This window comes from Rutidosis leptorrhynchoides, chromosome 5 (genome assembly GCF_046630445.1).
Source record: "Rutidosis leptorrhynchoides isolate AG116_Rl617_1_P2 chromosome 5, CSIRO_AGI_Rlap_v1, whole genome shotgun sequence".
Lineage (NCBI taxonomy): Eukaryota > Viridiplantae > Streptophyta > Magnoliopsida > Asterales > Asteraceae > Rutidosis > Rutidosis leptorrhynchoides.
In genome coordinates this window covers 450245571-450268218 of record NC_092337.1, presented here as the reverse complement: position 1 = coordinate 450268218, position 22648 = coordinate 450245571, and the positions used below count along the sequence as shown (strand labels likewise).

Below are 22648 nucleotides of genomic sequence, written 5' to 3'. Positions count from 1 at the left end.
AACTAGTCAAACTTTATTTGGTCAAAATCGGAGACAGAAGAAAATGCGGTCGCACTGCGGTTGACCGTGGTGGCGACCGTGGTGGCGACTTGTTTTCAGAAAACTACATTGCAATTCAGTTTGGGGTTTCACGGTTGACTATGCGGTTGACCGTACCTCGACCGTGTGTTTTCCTGAATTTTAAATTTCATTCTTTAACCTATGTTTGACTTGGTCGTTTGCAAGATAAAGTATGGATTAGTGACCTTACGTGTTTTATGTTAAGATGTCAGTCATCACTTATGCGTATGTGTGTGTGTCATCATCAAAATATATTCTTTGGTTAATCATACTTAAGTTTATCGTTTAGTGTATTAACCCACATTCAACCAACAGGAACCATAAAACTAAGTAATTGCCATTAATAAGTAACAATTACTTTTACGTAGCCATAATATCCCAATTATGGCAAAAGTTTAACGTGTACCAAGTTCGTAGCTCGCTTTAATCAATAAGTGACACTAACGGTCGTAAATGCAATCAAGAATCACGTTAAGTAACTAAGTACCTAAAAACACTTTGTAAGGCATTAACGAATGTAATTAACATAACTAATGATCCCAGAATATAATCTATCTCAGTACGCACAAGTACGCAGTTTCGTGAAAGAAATAAATATAATTAAAAGTCGAAAAAGTCGGGTCGTTACAAAAACAATTGGAGAAGATAGAAAAAAGAAATAGTAACTTATGAATTGGTTTATGTTTTTGATAATATGAAAAAAAAAAGTAAGAGGAATGATAAGAATGATAAGATGTTATTTTTTATTTTCAAGTACATAAAATGAAGTATAGAAGCTTTTTTATTTTTTTGAAAGAAGATGAGGGAGAAATAGGAAAGTTTGAGAAAGATACGCGGTTGGTCCCTGTAATGTTAATAATTGATAAAATAGACGAAAATACCCTCATGTGCCACGCACATGAGTGACTTAATGGATCAATCTTAACAGACGTTTGCATGAGGGACCAAACGGGTTCAAATCTCAAAACACAATGACCAACGAAGTCGATAAAAAAGTTTAGGTCAAAATATGCACTTTTGAACAAACCACAAAGACCAACGGTGCAATTAGGACTTTGAGTGTATGACACCCTAGTTACACAATATGTAACTATAATTTTGCAAAAAAAGTTTAAATTAATCGAATGAATAAGGCAACCTTAATCAACACACGAACCATACATTTACTTGAGATTTATATTGATACTAAATACTAAACAATAATTTTATGAAAATCATAAGTACCTATATGTAACAATTCATTAAGAACGGTGTATGGTTCTAGATATCAAACAAATAGTGATGATTAATTAAATTACTTTACCTTCTCTAGATGTACAATAAGTTTACCTTCTACTTCATGTACAATAACTTCACCTTCTACTTCATTAACAATCAGCAATCAACTAATGGGGAATGATTCTCACACACACTTTTTTGATCCTCACACACCAATTTAAAGAAATGGAGTATTATTAGAAGAGTAAAATGTTAAAATAGGTGTGTAAGGATCAAAAAAGGGTGTGTTAGAATCATCCCCCTCAACTAATAATTGCATCAAAAGATCTACAATAGTAAAATAATACGAGTAGCATAAATTTGAGATTGACCTTAACATACCTAACTCTAATAAGCAATTGAAAAATCAAATCCCAATACCAGATATTTGAGCAAAAAATAATTAAATAAATAATATTAATCAAATTAAATCAATATCATAGCTGAATCAATCGTATGAGACCTAATTTCAATTTTTCAATTTCATATTAAATAAAAAGACAAAAATTGGCGTACCTGATGTAGAATACGGAACCTTAAAAGGATTGAAGAAAATTACTCGTAAGCTGATCTACTAATTTATCGAAAATGAATTATATATAACTTCGTTCAACAACTTCTTCCTATGTAATTAGGTAAATTGAATTAACACTGAGACTTATGCCGACCTTCAGTAGATTGAATCTGTGCAAATTCCTTATACGCAAACGTTTAATCGTATGAGGATCATGATCGATTTTAAGATAATTGATTATTTGGTTTAGGGTTTAACATGTTTGAATGTATGGGTTTTGGAGTAGACGATGAAACATTTGTTGATGATCTAATCGTCAGAGAATAACATGGAAGATCGTCATCTAGGTTTACGATGTATAATTTGTGTAATGAGAAAGATCGTCAAAGTTGTATATTGAAAGATCGATTTGGTTTTCAGATTCAATGTCTGGAGGTTAATTGAGTTGTAGATGTTGTAGATTACAATTAAATAAGAGGGTATTTTAGTCAATTAATTGGATGATTAGCTAATCTAGTTTTTTTTTTGTTAGCTAATAGGCAAAATGGATGGTTGTGATTAAAAGATAGTAATAATCCTATGGTCATAAAGGTGTTAGCTTCTTTAATGATGAGAGATAATGATCCTCTTATAATGTTTAAAAGAGATTTGCTCAAATTAAGCACCTCAAATCAGTTACTACAAATTCACATCTATTCCTAAAATAAATATATTGATTAGAAGAGTGTTTTGGTAATCAAACAATTTATGGTGATGATTATGATGTCATTAGGAAGTTTTTTGAAAATGAATGGTTGAGATTATTTAGGATTAAGTTAATGGAGGGTTAGGATTAGTTGTTGTTATTTAAGATGATCTATTTTCATATTTGTTATTATATATAGTATAGATAGATATAGATATAGATTATTAGTAATGATAAATGCCTTTGAAATTTTTTTAGAAAATTAAAATACAATTATTATATGAAAGTTGTACATTATGCTTTAAAATTTGAATGTTCCGTAGAAGATTTTACAATTTAAGAGAGATTAGTATTTCCTTTTATAAAAGATTTCGTATTATTTTTTAATTAAACTAATATAAAATTATGACTTCATCGTTATGAAAATTAAAGGGTAATTAGCTTAATGATGACATCATCATTTTAGAGCTTTATATAACTATATAGATATATAGATATAGATGATAAATTAATGAGACAAGCCAAACTCTTATTAATCGAAATGTTGTTGCTACCGAATAATGTCAAAGTAACTATCAAAAGAGGATTAGAAGACCATAAGATCGATGTTATACGATAAGGTCTAGTTAAAAGATGGTGACGGTTTAAGCCCAAATGTCACATTTGTTTGAAAATGGGTGAACAAGACGACTATAAATTGATCTGAGTCATAAAAACACTTGTCATAAAAACACTTGAATTGCTACAACTTTGTTAAAGTTTGATAGCGTAGCATTTTGTTTGTATTGGTAATGAGTCCTACCATTTTTTGAAATTGACAAGATATTAGAGGTAGAAGAGTGTTTGTGCTTGTTATAATTCAGTAGGCTTATAACTACCTTTAGTGGTTTGATTCTTGATGTTATAATTCAGTAGGCTTATAACTACCTTTAGTGATTTGATTCTTGATTTAGAATACTAATAATGAAGTGTAAGAACAAAGATGATAATGGAGAGAAAGAAAGAAACACTTTGTAAGTGTGAGAAATGGTGCAAGTTTAATGCTTGCATTCATGAGTATTTATAGCCTAAAATCTCAATATAAAAATACATACTTTGTGTACCAAAATTGACTATATGTATACACCAAAATTGACTATCCATATCTATATTATTATTATTATTATAACACTCCCCCTTGGATAGCAATTTTATTTTGTTGAAGATCAACTATAAATTACTGCCTCGTTAAAAACCTTGCTAAAGAAAACCCAGTGGGAAAAAACTTTAGCTAAGGGAAAAAGAGTGCAGCATGGAGTTGACTCCCCCTCAAGTAGACATCGCTTTAGCTGTTACATCTTTTGAACATGTCTCATGCCAATGTTATGAACGTGTGTTCTGAAAATAGCAGTTGGAAGTGCTTTCGTGAAAAGATCAGCAGAGTTTTTGCTAGATTGCACATATCTCATTTCAATCTGGTTGTCCTTAATGAGATTTTGAGTGTATGAGAAGAATCTAGGTGGTATGTGTTTTGTTCGGTCACTTTTGATATACCCTTCTTTCATCTGTGCTATGCAAGCTGCATTATCTTCATAGATAGTTGTTGGACTTTTATCGCGTTCTAGTCCACAAGAATCAGTAATGAGTTGTGTCATTGATCTCAACCAAAAACATTCTCGAGTAGCTTCATGTAATGCAATCACTTCGGCATGATTTGACGATGTAGCAACAAGTGTTTGTTTTTGAGAACGCCATGATATTGCAGTACCTCCATTTAGGAATACATATCCAGTTTGAGATTTAGCTTTATGTGGATCAGATAAATAACCTGCATCTGCATAACCAACCAAATCTTGTTTTGATTCGTTAGAATAAAATAATCCTAAATCAGTAGTTCCTCGAAGGTATCGAAATATGTGTTTGATCCCATTCCAGTGTCTTTTGGTAGGAGCAGAGCTGAACCTTGCCAACAAATTAACTGCAAAAGAAATGTCAGGTCTTGTACAATTTGTAAGATACATAAGAGCTCCAATTGCACTAAGATATGGTACTTCTGGTCCAAGAATGTCTTCTTGATCTTCACATGGACGAAATGGATCAGCTTCAACATTGAGTGATCTAACAACCATAGGAGTACTTAATGGTTTTGCCTTGTCCATATTGAAACGTTTCAAAATCTTTTCAGTATATGTTGTTTGATGTACAAGTAAACCATTAGGCATATGCTCAATTTGTAAACCAAGGCAATACTTGGTTTTTCCGAGATCTTTCATTTCAAATTCTTTCTTTAGAAGTTGAATGGCTTCATGGATCTCTTTATTTGTACCTATGATGTTAAGATCATCAACATAAACAGCTATGATCACATATCCGGATGTTGTTTTCTTAATGAAAACACAAGGGCAAGTAAGATTATTTGTATACCCTTTGCTTATCAAGTAATCACTTAATCGGTTATACCACATACGTCCCGATTGTTTTAACCCATATAAAGATCTTTGTAATTTAATCGAATACATTTCTTTGGGTTTTGCATTTGATGCTTCTGGTACCTTAAATCCTTCAGGTATCTTCATATATATATCACTATCAAGTGATCCATATAGATAAGCAGTCACAACATCCATGAGATGCATTTCTAAATTTTTAGAAACTGCCAGACTGATTAAGTACCTAAAAGTAATTGCATCCATAACAGGAGAATAAGTTTCTTCATAATCAATTCCCGGTCTTTGAGAAAAACCTTGAGCTACAAGTCTAGCTTTATACCTTGTAACTTCATTTTTCTCATTTCTTTTTCGGACAAAAATCCATCTGTATCCTACAGGTTTCACATCTTTAGGAGTGAGAATGATGGATCCGAAAACTTTTCTTTTATTGAGTGATTCTAATTCAGCTCGTATTGCTTCTTTCCATTGAGCCCAATCATGTCTATTTTGACATTCAACCATAGATGTTGGTTCTGGATCATCATCATTATTCATGATGTCATATGCAACATTAAATGAAAATTTCTCATTAAGATTTTTCATTTCATTTCGGTTCCATAATATTTTTGAATATGCATAATTGATTGCAATTTCTGTATTGACATCATCAATCTCCTCTGCAGTAGGAGTACTGATTTGTGGTTCTTCTTGAACACTTTCTTTTACTTCATTATCAGCTGATTTTCTTTTTCGAGGATTTTTATCCTTTGAACCAATTGGTCTTCCACGTTTCTGACGTGGCAAAGATTCACGAGTGACGTTATTGCCAGCTTTTGGAATTTCAATTCGAGCTGGAGTATTTACTGCTGGTATATATGATTTTGTCACCGTTTTTGTATCTGTAAATGCATCAGGCAATTGATTTGCAAGTTCTTGTATATGCATTATTTTTTGAACTTCTGTCTCGCATTCTTTTGTGCGAGGATCAAGATACTTTAATTGAGGTTCACACCATGAAGCATCATTTTCTTTATTTTTCATTTCTCCCCCTAATCTAGGGAACAATGTTTCATTAAAATGACAATCAGCAAAACGTGCTGTAAAAACGTCACCTGTCATAGGTTCAATATACCTTAATATTGAAGATGTTTCATATCCAACATATATTCCCAACCTCCTTTGAGGACCCATTTTTGTACGTTGTGGTGTCGCAATTGGAACATACACTGCACAACCAAATGTTCTAAGATGGGAAATATTTGGCTCTTGACCAAAAGCAAGTTGTAGGGGGGAATATTTATGACTTGCACTTGGTCTGATGCGAATCAATGCAGCAGCATGTAAAATTGCATGACCCCATATAGATACAGGGAGTTTTGTTCTCATTATCAATGGTCTAGCGATTAACTGTAAACGTTTAATCAATGACTCGGCTAAACCATTTTGTGTATGCACATGAGCAACAGAATGTTCAACAACAATTCCTATAGACATGCAATAGTCATTAAATGCTTGAGATGTAAATTCACCGGCATTATCAAGTCTCACCCTTTTAATGGTGTAATCAGGAAAATGAGCTCTCAATTTAATAATTTGGGCAAGAAATTTTGCAAATGCCACATTACGGCTTGATAACAGACAAACATGAGACCATCTGCTAGATGCGTCTATTAGAACCATGAAATATCTAAATGGTCCACATGGTGGATGAATTGGTCCACATATATCACCTTGAATTCTTTCAAGAAACATTGGTGATTCTTTCTCAACCTTAAGTGGTGAGGGTCTAGTTATCAATTTTCCAAGAGAGCAAGATGTACATGGAACCATTGTATCATGATGGATTTTTCTATCCTTTAGTGGATGTCCATGAGTACATTCAATAATCCTTTTCATCATTGTTGATCCTGGATGGCCTAATCTGTTATGCCATAAACTGAATACACCAGGATCAATATATTTTTCGTTAACTACCATATGTATTTCTGGTACATTTATATGTGTATAATGTAATCCAGAACTAAGTCTTGGCAGTTTTTCAACCACATGACTCTTGTCAGTGATACTTAAATATTTCTCATTTTCTGTTGTCACTGACTGATAATCATACCCGTTAAGGTATATGTCGGAGAAACTCAATAAATTTCTGCTTGACTTGGGAGAAAATAAGGCATCATTTATTAAAAATTTTGTACCATTTGGTAGTATGAAATTTGCCTTTCCTATCCCTTTTATCAAGTTAGCAGGTCCTGATATTGTATGTATAGTTCCTTCCGTTGGTTTTAGATCAATAAAATATTTCTCGGATTTAAGTATAGTGTGTGTAGTTCCACTGTCTGCTATACAGAGATCTCCACCACTTGATTGATGTTGTATTCCAGCAAAATTCATATTGAACTTCATATATAAGAAATAAATAGTGAGTACATTAATATTACACAATATTTTAAACGCAAATAGATAGTACTGAAACATTTAGCAAACATAATGACAAAGACAGACGATATTAAATCGTTTATTTTTCGAAAGACACACAACTTAAACATTCAAGAAATCTTCATATAAATCAGATGGTTTCTCAGTGACTGTTGGATCGACGTTATCCACAAAGTTTACTTCCTTTTCTTTATCTTTCAGCGAATCCTGATACATCTTAACAAGATGTTTAGATGTTCGGCAAGTATTAGCCCAGTGGCCCATTCTACCACATCTGTAGCAAGATTCTTCAGAATTTTTAGAAGAATTTTCTTCAACATCTTGTTTAGTGGGCTTGTTTTGTGGTTGATATTTATATTTTCGTGGATTATTATTTCTTTGACCACCACGGCAACGACCACGACCACGTCCTCGCCCATTACCATTACCATAAGGATGGTTTCTACCATAGTTATGGCTTTTGGCATGATGATGGTGATGGTTATTATAACCACGACCTTGCCCGCGTCCTTGTCCCTGTTTATAATTATTTGCAGTATTTGCTTCAGGGATTGCAAGTGTACCAGTAGGACGGGATTGCTGATTTTTCATTAATAGCTCATCATTTTGCTCTGCAACTAAGAGATATGAATTAAGTTCAGGATATGTTTTGAACTTTAGCATTCTCAAATTTCTTTGCACTGTGATGTTTGCAGCATTCATTGTGGAGAAAGTTTTCTCCATCATGTCTGCATCACTTATTTCATGTCCACAGAATTTAAGTTGTGAACATGTATTATACAGAGCTGAGCTATATTCATTTACTTTCTTAAAGTCTTGGAACCTTAATGTTCTCCATTGTTCCATAGCAGCTGGAAGTAAAATTTCTCTTTGATTATTGAATCTGCTTTTGAGACCTTCCCATAAAACATGGGGATCTTCTACAGTCACATAATTATTTTGTAAGCATTCATCAATATGTTGATGAATAAAGCAACATGCCGTTGCTTGTTCTTTTTCAGAACAAGTGTTGTTTTCATTTATGGTTTCAAGAATGCCCATTGATTTAAGATGCATTTTTACTTTTATAACCCATGGCATGTAGTTGTTTCCAGTTGATTCTAAAGGAGTAAATTTAAGCTTTTCCAGATTCGACATTTTCTATTAAAACAAACAACATGATAAATTATAGTCACTTTATATTCATAAGTATATAAAAATTAAACATAAATTTAATATAACATAAATGATAAGTAGGTGACAGTGTCGACCATATGTAAGCAATCATTAATAAATGTTATATAACATAAATATAAATATTAGTAAACATAAATGATAATTAGGCGACAGTGTCGGCCATATAAATGTTAGATAATAGAAATATAAATGTTAGTAACATAAATGATAATTAGGCGACAGTGTCGGCCATATAAATGTTAGATAATTGAAATATAAATGTTAGTAACATAAATGATAATTAGACGACAGTGTCGACCATATATTATTCAGGTGGTATAACCGACCATATATCATTTTGGTGGTATAACCAACCATATATCATTTTGGTGGCAGAGCCAACCATATTTAGTATTAAGATTATCGTGCTGATAACGTGTTATAATTCAGTAGGCTTATAACTACCTTTAGTGGTTTGATTCTTGATGTTATAATTCAGTAGGCTTATAACTACCTTTAGTGATTTGATTCTTGATTTAGAATACTAATAATGAAGTGTAAGAACAAAGATGATAATGGAGAGAAAGAAAGAAACACTTTGTAAGTGTGAGAAATGGTGCAAGTTTAATGCTTGCATTCATGAGTATTTATAGCCTAAAATCTCAATATAAAAATACATACTTTGTGTACCAAAATTGACTATATGTATACACCAAAATTGACTATCCATATCTATATTATTATTATTATTATAACAGTGCTATCTTAGTTCGTTTATATTTACCTTAAGGTAGCCACCAAGTTGGACTTCCATAAATGAGCATTATTGTATATGGAACTATATTGTTTCAATCCTTTTGTTTCTAGTTTAGTTCAATTTGTTGAGTAGAGTATAGTATATGATAATAACACGAGTCATCAACATCACAAAGTTTTATATCATTTATAACAAGTAAAACGGTAAACGAATAAGTTTTTCCTGTTCAGGCAATTAGAAATTTTACTAAGACGTACGTGGGTTAAGTAGATTATCATATAAACCATTTTCGACCATTTCTCCAGCTATTTTAAAATTACTCCAAGTGAGATTGCAAATAAAATACTTATCTTTTATAATTGGGTTAAGAATATCAAATAGCTTTATACTTTTATTTTTGTTCTAATGTAGGGTATATACCCAGAAAAATACCAATATATGTCACATACTTTCGAAAAATGTTATAATGTAGGCTATTGGTGACCGGTTACCCGTAGTGTACAATCCCTGAAGCTAACGGACGTTGACAAAGTTGAGATTTAGGTGTTTTTAGGATACAATTTCTTCAAGAAAGCTGTTCTAATTCCATCACCTAACACTCGTGAACTAAAATCAAGACCTGAAAATTCGAGAAACGATACAACTGAATTCTTGACCAAAATCTCATAAACATTGACTTTTCGATCTGCTGTTCAGAGATGAATTTTAACACAATCTGATGCAACACGAAGCTTGAAGGAGTAATCAAGAACCTGAAACCTTAATCAATTCGATCTATGAATGCTTCTTGTTAACGTCTGGTAGCCTCAGAGACTGCACACGCATGTAACCGGTCACCAATAGCCCACATTAGAACACTTTCAGAAAGTATGGAACGTACACTGGTATTTTTCTGAGTATATAGCCTATAGTGAAATAAATATAAAAGTACAAAGCTATTTGGTATCCTTAACCCTTTATGATTCTTACCCATTAGCATTCACATTGGTGCAGATGCAACACTTTTTTTTTTTTTTTTTTTTTTTTACTTTAAAAACCGAAGGCTTGTTCAAATTTATTTCGGCCAACACATAATTTTGTCATATGTACATTAGGAATAACCATTAAAATCGGTATGACGTTATGTTGTATGCATATAACTTACCAGCTGTAACTACAAACATGTAGACATCAATACTTGTTGACCAAGACATATGCAAATGCTAACTTTATTATTTCTTCCTATAAAACACTCTTAAATTGTTCCTCTAAACACAATTGCCCCTATCTAAGACTCCTAGCTACTCTTAAACATGGCTGAACCAAAGGTGAAGTGTCTTCTCTTACTCTGTTCTCTCTGTTTGTTCTGTTTTTTCATTTTTTATATGAGATCTCACAAACTACTCGGACCATTTTAAAATAGCTGAGTGGTTTGAGGTCCAATTGATATCTATTTCAAGTTCAAACCTCACCATCAATATATCTTGTCGTGACCTGAGAAATGGTCGGAAACGGTCACGGGATAACCCGGTCGGTTATGCCGCGTGTATCCGAGTAAAAAACACTTTTCCCCGGATAGAATGAACATAGAAAACCTTATTAGTTTAACAGTTTGTTCACACACAGCATGCACACAAAACTGTGCACACTTATGCCTACAACACAAACTTTTTAAATTTGATACTTACAATGTCATTATGATTGCAAATAATTGGAAATAATAAGGTGCATGTGCATCAAAACGCATAATTTCCTTCACTAGTTTTTGAAAGAAAGCTAAACTAAATTTGATATAAATATATTTGAGAGCAGAAAGTGATATATGAAGTAAGCATACATGACCTTAAAGGTAAAAGGAAGGTTATGAAGGCATTTTCAAGGATCAAAGGTGAGTCTTTAATAATCATATGTTCATTCTAAAATTATAAATTTCAATTCATAACAAGAATGAACAGCAAATCTTGTACGTGTGTAGGGGTTGATTCCTTAGATATAGACTTGAATGGACAGAAACTAACGGTGGTCGGGATCTTTGATGAGATACAAGGATACGATAAACTCGCAAAGGTTTGTGATGCGAAACTCGAATTCGTGGAGATAGTGAAAAAAGAGGAACCAAAGAAGGAAGAACCGAAGAAGGAAGAAGCCAAAAAAGAAGATGACAAAAAGGAAAATGAAAGTTACAAACCCTGGTCTTATTATGAACCACATTTTAATCCTTATTTGACAGAACGTTATTGTGTTATCATGGAGGAAAATCCCAAGTGTTGTGTTATTTCTTGACGTTTTGGGAATACGGCGACGATAAAATTGCCAAAATCAAGTATCGTTTGTGAGTACAATACAACTTAAAAATGCACGATATTGATGATCAAAACTGATGATGAAGTTATCATTGCTTTTTTGAGATATTTTGATTATGTGTACTATGATATATAAGATATAAAATGCTTGTGGTACGTGTGGATATATGTTAAATCATTCTGTTTGTGCATTTGAGCATATCTTAACTTATATATGTGTCTCTTTTAAGTAATACGGGGTATATGTGAAATGAACATGATATTTAATAGAACCCTACTCTAAAGTTTTAACGACATTGTTTGAAAATATGGTGAGAATACCATTGGTCTCTTTCTATTTTGATATCAAAAAAAGAATCTATTATACATGTCTTGCTAATTCATAAATTCTTGTTCGAGACATAAAAATATTTTCTTATATATATTTAACATTTTAATAAATATAAGCAGATAATACTATTAGAAGATTATCGGTATAATTTCTGCCCTCATAAAAAGTTGACCCTTATAAATGTTTGATACTTTATGAAAAAACATATATAAATGATGAGTTATTATATAAGTTTTTCACACTTTTGGAGCTTTTCAAATTTTAGGTCATGAATTATTATTATTATTATTATTATTATTATTATTATTATTATTATTATTATTATTATTATTATTATTATTACTACTACTACTACTACTACTACTACTACTACTACTAGCTTAACACCCGCGAAATTCGCGGGATTTTTTCAAGGACGAATCAAAAATTGAATAGTCAAAATAATTATATTTTATATAGTATTTTTGTTAGATTGTTAAGAAATCAGAACAGTTTTAAATATCTTTAACAATAAGATGACTATCTACAAAACATTAAGATATTATCAACTGTATATTCTCGCAATTGTTAAGAAACTGCAAAGTTTCGCCATATTTCTAAAAAAAATTAAAAAATCAAAACATTATATTATCATAATCTTGAACTTAAGCTTTAAGATATCTTAATAAGTAACTAACAAAGGTTTATCAAAAGCAATGACACGGCCATCAGTTAACGAATAAAATGATTTAGCATCAACCTGGGATAAATATCATAATTATAAAGAAATCTACAATGAAGAAACATAAAAATAAAGTACAAGAAACTTAGAAACGACCTTTGACGGGTCAAGCCATCAGTTGGCAAAACTATATTACTTTTGTCCACATTGAGGAGCAATCTTCTCTCCCAAGTACCTACTCATAACTAACACTAAACCATATAACATAAGAAAATAATATACATGTTACTTCTTTATTTTACATTCTAATAACATTACATGAATACATATTACAGAGTACATGGTTCCAAATTACTACATGGCTTCAAGGAAACTACATTATTCTGGTTGCAATTAACTTAGTCAAATAACAATTAACTTAAAAATGGACAATTTGGGTTAAATGTGTTCAGGTAAATCCAACTTGAGTTGGCCCATTTCAATACATACCAAATATTATATATTTGACCTGTTACATTGCCCGCCCAACCCGCCCATTTTTCTACCTCTAGAATTAGTGTTACAAATCCAATGGCGATACGATGAGTGATTCAAACACCAGTGGTAAGATTAAGAAGTGAGACGTTGTTTATGAGAACACCGAAAGATGACCCACCATCAGCATACTCAACCTCATAATCACACTGACCCGGGTCATCGCATCTATGATCTCCTGGGGGAGTGATGCACAAAGCGGATCTTTAGAGGGCACCCGGTCATCGTTTGATCAACAATAAGGATGAGGTGCCTATAATAACACAAACACAAACCATAAACAAAAGAAAAATATCATAATACCCATGTAAAACCAACAAAACAAACAAATAGGAAGTAAAAAGGTTTCTTTACGTTTTTGATGTTTTACATGATCATGATTATGCATGAATGAAAAAGAGTAACTGGTTATACCATGAACAACAACCTGAGTGCAATGTACACATGAGGCATCACATTGCAGCCACGTTAGACCGCTACCTGTACCAGGATAGACAAAATATGGTCGTGGAGGATGTCCTATGTTTATGTAAGCATAATAATACCTGTTTTCAACCATAATTCACATTACAAACTTATGAAATCACATCTACTTTAAAGGAAATTATGCGTGCCCTTGTATTTTCTGGTTAGGTGTTATAATCTGAAATGCACACATTAAAATCGTATTTGGTTTCTAAAGAAACACAAATATAACTTTTATGAAGTAGTGTTGTTTTTTTTTTTTTTTTTTTTTTTTTTTTTTGTTTTTTGCTTCTTGATTGAATCAGGTCATTTGATTCAATCTACACACATTACAATCTGAAATGCACAAATTAACACATTTATGAAGTAGTGTTATTTTTTGTGTTTCTTAATTGTAAAGCTTTGCCATATTGAATTACTTAATCCACACATCAGCCATCAATTCAAGAAGCAATTGAAATTATAAATGTTTACCTTACTTTTCAAGGCAAACAAAGAACTAACATCGCAATTAATGACTCACCCACGCTCACAACTAACAATTTGCAAATCTCTCAAATGAAATACTGACGCACCATAACTGCAAACATTCGAACAAACAAAAGTCAGAAAACGGCAAAACTTTCTGTAATCTGTTCACACAAAACAAATTAAAAGAAACACAGAAAACAACACTACTTCATAAAATAGAACTATAATATAACTCCATGTATATTAAGATAATCTTAAAATCAAACTATACCCACATCAAATGAGAGCTTTCAGTGTGTATTAAACCTTGAATAAAATGGAGAAATCTTACAGCTACACAAACAGAACTTACTGAATACAAATCAAGCCATTAAAGATGAAGACTTTTGAACAACAAAAGTCAAACTCCACATGCCTTTAAAGCCTCGAATAACACATAACACACAAATATATTATACATTATACATATATAATATATTAAACCAAGAGACAATCCAGTTCCTTGATTGAAACATCGCATCACTGTCTGAGAGAAAATAGCCAACTTTCAGTATAGGAAAATGAGATGTAGATATATTTGCCGCCAACACATAAATTCAATTTCCCTATATGCAATATATTTACTTGCATCAACTATTTTTTAATCCTCGGTATTTAAGGCAACAAAAATGATAAATTATGCTAAAAGAATTTTTCTAATAAAGGTTAGCTAACGGTCAAGAAATAGACCATTATAGATACGAAGGCTTCATACTAAAGGTCCCCACCTAACACCTATCTATCTGCCTCTTGAAAGAAATTACATTAAAATCACTTCCTTTCAAGCAAATACATGATATACCAAGTAAGCTAGTGCTTCAGTTAATTAGTGGACTTAGTTCTAAGTGTAGATAACATTTTACAAACGGTCATCAACCTCTACAAAAGGAAAATATACGAAGCCAAAATATATGAACATCGGAGCAGTTATTATCTTTTATAGATGAAGTATTCAATGCGCAAAAGAAAACTTCTATCAAACAGTCTTGGCAGTAGATCTAAACACTCCACCAAGATTTTGTCTTTTAAGCTGTTAAAGTAACTTCTATATCAATAATTCAATATCAAGCACTCCACCGATATATATGATTTTGACTAAAATTCAAACATTAGCATTCATGTAAGCATTTAAATTAGGGTCATTATTGTATAGAAATATGCCCATTAGTTAAGTCGATTATTTTGTCTGGCTGGGCATTAGTGTCATTATTGTATAGAAATATGCTCATAAGTGTATGTAAATATCTAATTAGTTTCTAGTATTTGCCATCGTGAAAACTTGTGTGGTTTTGTAGTTGTACCAAAACTTAATTCTTGTCCAAAAAACTTAATTCTTTTCCAAACAACTTAATTATTGTCTAAACAACTTAATATCTAATTATCACAACTTCAAACATGATAAGAAAAAAAATGTTATGATTTTGAATATGTTAATGTCAAACAGCCTTGAAATATGTATGTGGATATCGTTGAGTATGATTAGGTCACTCCCTATCGTAACTAAACTATTCATCCTCTTAACCTTCCACATCAGCGCTACATCAACACCAATATTCTATAACTAACCCATAACTAAAGACTCCCTATAATGGCTAAAACAATACTCCTCTTAATATACAATGTACAAGCAATAAAGCATCAAGTCCAAACAATAAAAAGCCATTGGGACACATAATTGTTATAACTAACATATATACTTCCATTAAATCCATGGTGAGTGCGGGTAACTAAGGCGTATAACTAATCCGCGCCTATGGTTCATTACGGGTAATGACGGATAACTAGCGGGTAATGAGCGGGTAATTGACTATAGGGAGTGGTCTTATTACCTTCCCTTTGAGAGTAAAAAGGAGCCCCTCCCATTATCTAAACAAAATACCCGTATTGATTTTGAATTGTATCTTCGATTTTCGAGTTAGCAAAAATAGATCTAAACCACGCTTCAACATTATCATCATCATCTTAAAGCCTGATTTGTTAGATTTAAAGAAAGAGCTACAAATAAGTAAAAATCAAATCAGTCCAAAAAATACTTAAATTGAAACTTGGAATATGATACCGAAATCTTCAAATCATACGAATACGAAACCCTAATTTGCTAATCTTTGCTAAAAACCCTTATTGAAATAAGATGAAGTTACCTGATTCAGTCGATATATCATCTTTTATATGTCGATGTTTTGAATCAGAATCTCCAAGTCTCCGATTGATAATTTGTTTAATTGAAATCAAAATTAAACCATATTATCTTATGCTTGTGCTATTATGGTATGCGAATTCGATCTAGGTGAATGAAGATGTAATCTCGATTTTGATGATAGCCGTGTGATTTTTGAGAGTAAATTAGGGTGGTTTGCTTTTGATCTTGAATGAATTATATTTTGCAGAACCCTATTTTTCAATTTTTCTCCCGTCTTTTTTTCGATGATTGACGATCAATTTGGATTATGGAGATTTTTATCCTTGAGAGAGAAAAATAGGGTATTTGTGATGTATTGTGTTTGTTAATGAAAAGCTTACTTCAGAACCCCTATGTTGTGAAATTAGTTCCGTGTTTTTTTTTTTAAATGAAGGGTATTTTAGACTGTTTTATGCTAATTATTGAAATTATGAGGTCATAATCATAACATAAAAATTTTAAGGGTTTAGATTAGAGAGATGATTCTTGTTGGATGGCTAGGATTAGTGGTTTGAATTTTAGATGATCTATTTTTTGCTTTGTTATGATTATTATTATTATTATTATTATTATTATTATTATTATTATTATTATTATTATTATTATTATTATTATTATTATTATTATTATTATTATTATTATTATTATTATTATTATTACTATTATTACAGCTCTATTGAGTCGACAACAATCGTCGATTTATTGGCGACTTGACTGAATCTTAGAGCCTAAATTAAATTTCAGGCAGGATTTAAAACCTATGAAAATTTTGATTCTACCATTTTCATGGCGTCTATTATTATTTTTATTGTGTATTTTTAATTTATTTAAAAAAAAAACTTTTTCCTACTTAAAGGCCGGAGGTTCTCTCAGAAGCAATCTCTTTATCCGTCGAATAAAGAGAGGGGTGACTTTTTCTACTCTTGAGAGTGTTTCACTCTGGGTGGAGAAATGACTTGTCTTTATTTCTCAGATAGGGGAAGGATTGTCTACATCTCACCTCCCCCATACACCACTCATGTGATATTGGATTTTATTGTTATTGTTGTATTATTACTATTATTATTAATAGTATTAATTAGTACTATTATTATCATCATTATTATTATATTATTATCAGTGCCACCCAGTTATCAAATAAAAACTTAATAATTTTTCTTTAATCAGATCTTCAATTTCAACAAATCAATATTGATTAATTGATTATTAGTTAAAAACAATATTGTAATTAAATAAACTTGAATTTATCATATTTCATTATTTGAAGTTTATTTATCTTTTCAAATTAAGCATTAGTGATCAGGGGTGGTATTTGATTGAGACAGGTGGGGGTACCAGTCTCATCCGGATTTTTTTTTAAAAAAAAGAAATTTTACATTAAAATCCTTTATTTTTATTAAATACTAAGATTTTTATTAGTATTTACCTCCTGTTAATGAATTTTTTTTATGTTTGGACAACTACCCCATCTATAGTTCGAGTCAAGTTCCGTCACTGTTGGTGATATAAGGAATTTGGTGATAACGACTAAAGATCATAAGATGTTGACGTATATCCATTCTTAAATAAACGGGTAAGCATTTTTACTAAAATGTACGTAATCTAATCAAGTTATCTCAATACCATTTTAAACCATTTCCCTAACCACCTCAAACAAAACATATGTTTATATCATAACTTTTAAATTTTGGGGATCTCGGCATCTCGGAATAATCTCGGGGAGATCTCGGACTTTGACTTACGGTGACTTTATAGTTTTTTAATAAAAATATACATAAAAACATAAATATATGTATATTTATACACTTTTTTACGAGATTTTACAAAAATATCCGTGAAATGGGCGAGAAAATCTTAGAAATTACGAATTTTACAAGAAAATCTTACAAATTAGCAAGAAAATCCGAAAAATCGTGGCTTAACTAAGTTTGACCCCGCTGACCGAGAAATCTTGGGAGATTAACATCTCGTTTCAGTTGCCTTCTAAAAATGAGATCTTGGGGGAGATCTCGGGGAGATCACGGGAGATTTACAACACTGCATGTATGCAAACTTTGAAAAGTAAATTCTGGTATTGTCGTTTATGTAGATGTTATCCTTCTCACAAGTCCTAACCCAAGCCTTCTTACAATTTTATCGATGTTTACCGGTTCTCTCTCAAGGACATTAGCAAATTATCGTACTTCTTAGGAGTGGAATGAAATGCCCCGTTCATATACATTATAAACGATTTACAATAGTTGATTACATCGCGAGGTATTTGACCTCTATATGATACATTTTTCAAACATTGCATTCATTTTTAAATGACAAACTTTCTTTGCATTGAAAGTTGACGGCATGCATACCATTTCATAATACATCCAACTATATTTGACTTAATAATAATCTTAATGAACTCAACGACTCGAATGCAACGTCTTTCGAAATATGCCATGAATGACTCCAAGTAATATCCTTACAATGAGCTAATGCACAGCGGAAGATTTCTTTAATACCTGAGAACAAACATGCTTTAAAGTGTCAACCAAAAGATTGGTGAGTTCATTAGTTTATCATAAATAATCATTTCCAATATTTTAATAGACCACAAGATACTCGTATTTAGAAAACAATCTGTGCAGGTCTGCTCACTGCTGTAAAAATCATTCATATGAAGAACACCGAAACCTTTCAAACAAATCACCAACGGTAGCTAATGCATAGTGCAATGACAAAATCATCTCACTGTGGTAGTTAATATAATATAATTTTACAACGGTAGCTAGTGCGTAGTGCAATGCAAAATCATCTCACCGAGGGTAGTTAAAATGGTAGCTAGTGCGTAGTGCAATGCAAAATCATCTCACCGTAACTAACTACTAAATCGAATACAATACAATACAATACAATACATCGGTAGCTAGTGCGTAGTGCAATGCAAAATCATCTCACCGATGGTAGCGAAAACGGTAGCTAGTGCGTAGTGCAATGCAAAATCATCTCACCGTTACTAACTACTAAATCGAACCATTTCGGTAGCTAATGCGTAGTGCAATGAAAAAATATCTCACCGATGGTCGATAATACAATCCCATAAAAATCGAACCTCTGAAACCAAATAATTCTATCATAGAATGTAGTTTTGAATATTTGTGTCTATTTCGTCAAACGTTTATAGAAGCAGTTCATGTATTCTTAGTTCAAAAATATGTATCTCAAAAGTATTTAGTAAAACAGTTATAAAACAGCGCATGTATTCTCAGTCCCAAAAATGTAAAGAAAAAAAGGGAATCAAATGAACTCACAATATTGTATTTCGTAGTAACTAAGCATATGATGGCATTGAACAAGTGCAAGGTTGACCTCGGATTCACGAACCTATATTAATTATATATATTTATATGTCGATCAATATCTGTCTAACAATTTAGGTCAAGTCATAGTGTACCACAATCCTAATGCTCGAGACTAATATGCAAAAGTCAACAAAAGTCATTTTGACCAAAATGACTTCCAAAATCTATACATGATTATTATATAACTTAAATATAGTCGTTTTATATATTTAAATATTTTTAACATATTTTATTAGAGTAAATAATATAATTCATCTATTAATAAATAAAATTTTATATTAAAATTTATATAATAAAATATACTTTTATATATCTTAAGTAAAAAAATTTATAAAGTTTATTTAATATCATAAAAACAATATGATAGGTTTTATTAATGTAATTATATTACACGTAGTAAAATATCTTTGTATCGTATATTTATTTGATAAAATAATATCGATAATAACAATAGTACGTAAAAATTGTATTATTTTGTAATAATAATTACTATTATTCTAATAATAATAATAATATGTATATTTACTAAAAATGATATTATGATAAAATGATAATTTTTATTAAAATGATAATAATAATGATATTTTATATTAACAATGATATTCCTATAAATAATAATTTTTGTAAAAATGATAGTTTTAATATTAATAATAATTTTAATAATAATAATAATGATAAAAATAATGAAAACGATATTTTTATCTAAATCAATACCTTTCAAATTTTAATTTCATTATGATACATATACTCATTATTTCCTAATCAATTTGTTAATAGCTTTTAGTCGTCTTTATATCGCGTTCATATTAATGATAATGATAGTATTCATAATAATTAGATATTACTAGTATTAGTTTTAATTATAATAATACTAATAATATTAAACATTATGATAATATTAATGATAGTGCTAATAACTATGATAATAATAATAATAATACTAATTATAACTTTAGCGATTTATAACGATAGTAATAATATTAAAAATATTTTTTTTTAATGATAATACTTTTTATTAATAACGATAATGATAATAATAAATATAATAATAATAATAATAATAATAATAATAATAATAATAATAATAATAATAATTAGATAATAATTATAATGACGATAATAACGACGATAATAATAATCATTTTTAATAATAATACAAAAATTAACTTGACTATAACTTCTAATCCGTTCATCGAAACCATTCAAAATCTAAATAAAAAGTTCTTAATTTTTTTCACTAGCTTTCCAACGACATGCATATCATATACCTTATCTCAACCGCATATGTAACTAATTCAGGATTCAACATAACCTATCTAACGACAATAGCAAACGTACAAGCATGCATAATCCTACATACTCGAGCACCAGTCAAGGATACACTAAGAATATATAAAAGTTAAGTTATGAGTGCTCACGTATGAATATTGAGATTCAATATTGCAGGAAAGGTACGTAGACGCAATGGAGATGATAAACACTAATTTGACCTCACGAGCATACCCATGAACCATACCCATCATCTCCATAGCTATAACCCATAATTTCCTTAGCCCTGCCCTACTCATAAAATCCATTTTTGAAATAACCCGCTCATGACTCCGTCGTAGTATTTTATGTATAAATACTAATAATAACACTAATAATAATAATAATAATAATAATAATAATAATAATAATAATAATAATAATAATAATAATAATAATAATAATAATAATAATAATAATAATATTAATCTTGATAATAATAATAATAATAATAATAATATATAATATATACTCTGTATATGTGTGTGAGATCGAGAGATAGATAGGATAAACTGGAACCAAAATCGAGTTTATATCTAAACTTTGCCCACCTAACCCACCCATGCGTTCGCATGGGTTTTAGTTGGTTAGGCCATGCGATCGCATGGTGATCTTTGCCAGCCCACATCCATTACTTTTTGGCTGCCGACACTCGTAATATATATATTAATATATATTTAATCTATATAATTATTTATATAATATATTGTGATGACCCGAAAATTTTTGACTTATTTAAATCAATTCTCTATACGATTTATTATTTTAACACGCTAAACAAAGTCTGTTAGATTGAGTCTCAAAATTTTAGAACTGTTTCATATATACAATTACCTTTGATTACTCTCGACGATTCATGAACAATTATATGTATGTATATATATATGTACAAGTAAAAACGACTTTCCTACAGTAAAACCCTATTTGCTACAGTAAAAATTACTTTGCTACAGTAAAACACAATTTGCTACAGTAAAACACTATTTGCTACAGTGAAACCGTATTTTGCTACAGTGCTACAGTGATTTGCTACAGTGAAACACTATTTTGCTACAGTAAACACTATTTGCTACAGTACACTATTTGCTACAGTAAACACTATTTGATGTCGACGAACTAGCAAACAAAAACAGAAAAGGCGGCCATGCGATCGCATGGCAAAAACACTGAAAACTCATGCGATCGCATGAGCTACAGTAAATCGAAAAGTACTATAAAAGGTCAGTTTTGCTCGACGAAATTTTTCATAATTATTTCTGTAACTTAAATTTTAATTTATAATTATAATTATAATTTAAGTTTAATAATAATAAAGTATATTCGAGGGTGTTTTAATTCGGGTTTCAAACTGCTTTAAGCTAAGGAAATATTGGGTATTGTTCGGGGTATTGTTCTTGAATCCAAGGCCAACCATACAGTCGTCTACCATCATTACGTCTACACAATTTGCCAACAATATTGAGTCTCAATATTGAACTGTGAGTTATAGATCCCTTTTTAAATACTTTAAATATTTTTGGGCTAAGAATACATGCAATTTATTTTAAACGCGATAAGACACAAGTACATACTAAATTCTACACTGAGTTAAACCGGAAATCCCTTAGCTTTGGTAACTAATAGCTGCCAGTACATAGGATATGGACTGGTGGGCGCGAATAATTGTATATGGATCCATAGGGCTTGACATCCCCGTCCGAGCTAGAGCGCTAGCCTTTTAACGGACGTATGTTATTTGAGTTTAAGACACGTTGGTTTGCGTGTATTA

The 22648-nt window shown here is 30.9% G+C and overlaps 1 protein-coding gene across 1 annotated transcript; it reads left to right on the top strand.

The window, feature by feature from the left end:
• The first annotated feature begins 10504 nt into the window (after positions 1–10504).
• Positions 10505–11729, top strand: LOC139847814 (heavy metal-associated isoprenylated plant protein 14-like). Its single transcript, XM_071837537.1, has 3 exons — positions 10505–10579; positions 11064–11139; positions 11227–11729. The coding sequence occupies exons 1-3, from the start codon at positions 10565–10567 to the stop codon at positions 11532–11534; spliced, it is 399 nt and encodes a 132-aa protein (XP_071693638.1). The 5' UTR covers positions 10505–10564; the 3' UTR covers positions 11535–11729.
• Positions 11730–22648: the final 10919 nt, after the last annotated feature.

Excerpts from the sequence above, each read along its gene's own strand:
- LOC139847814 (XM_071837537.1), top strand. Across the intron at positions 11,140-11,226 it reads GGCATTTTCAAGGATCAAAG|GGGTTGATTCCTTAGATATA; the intron begins GTGAGTCTTTAA and ends GTACGTGTGTAG.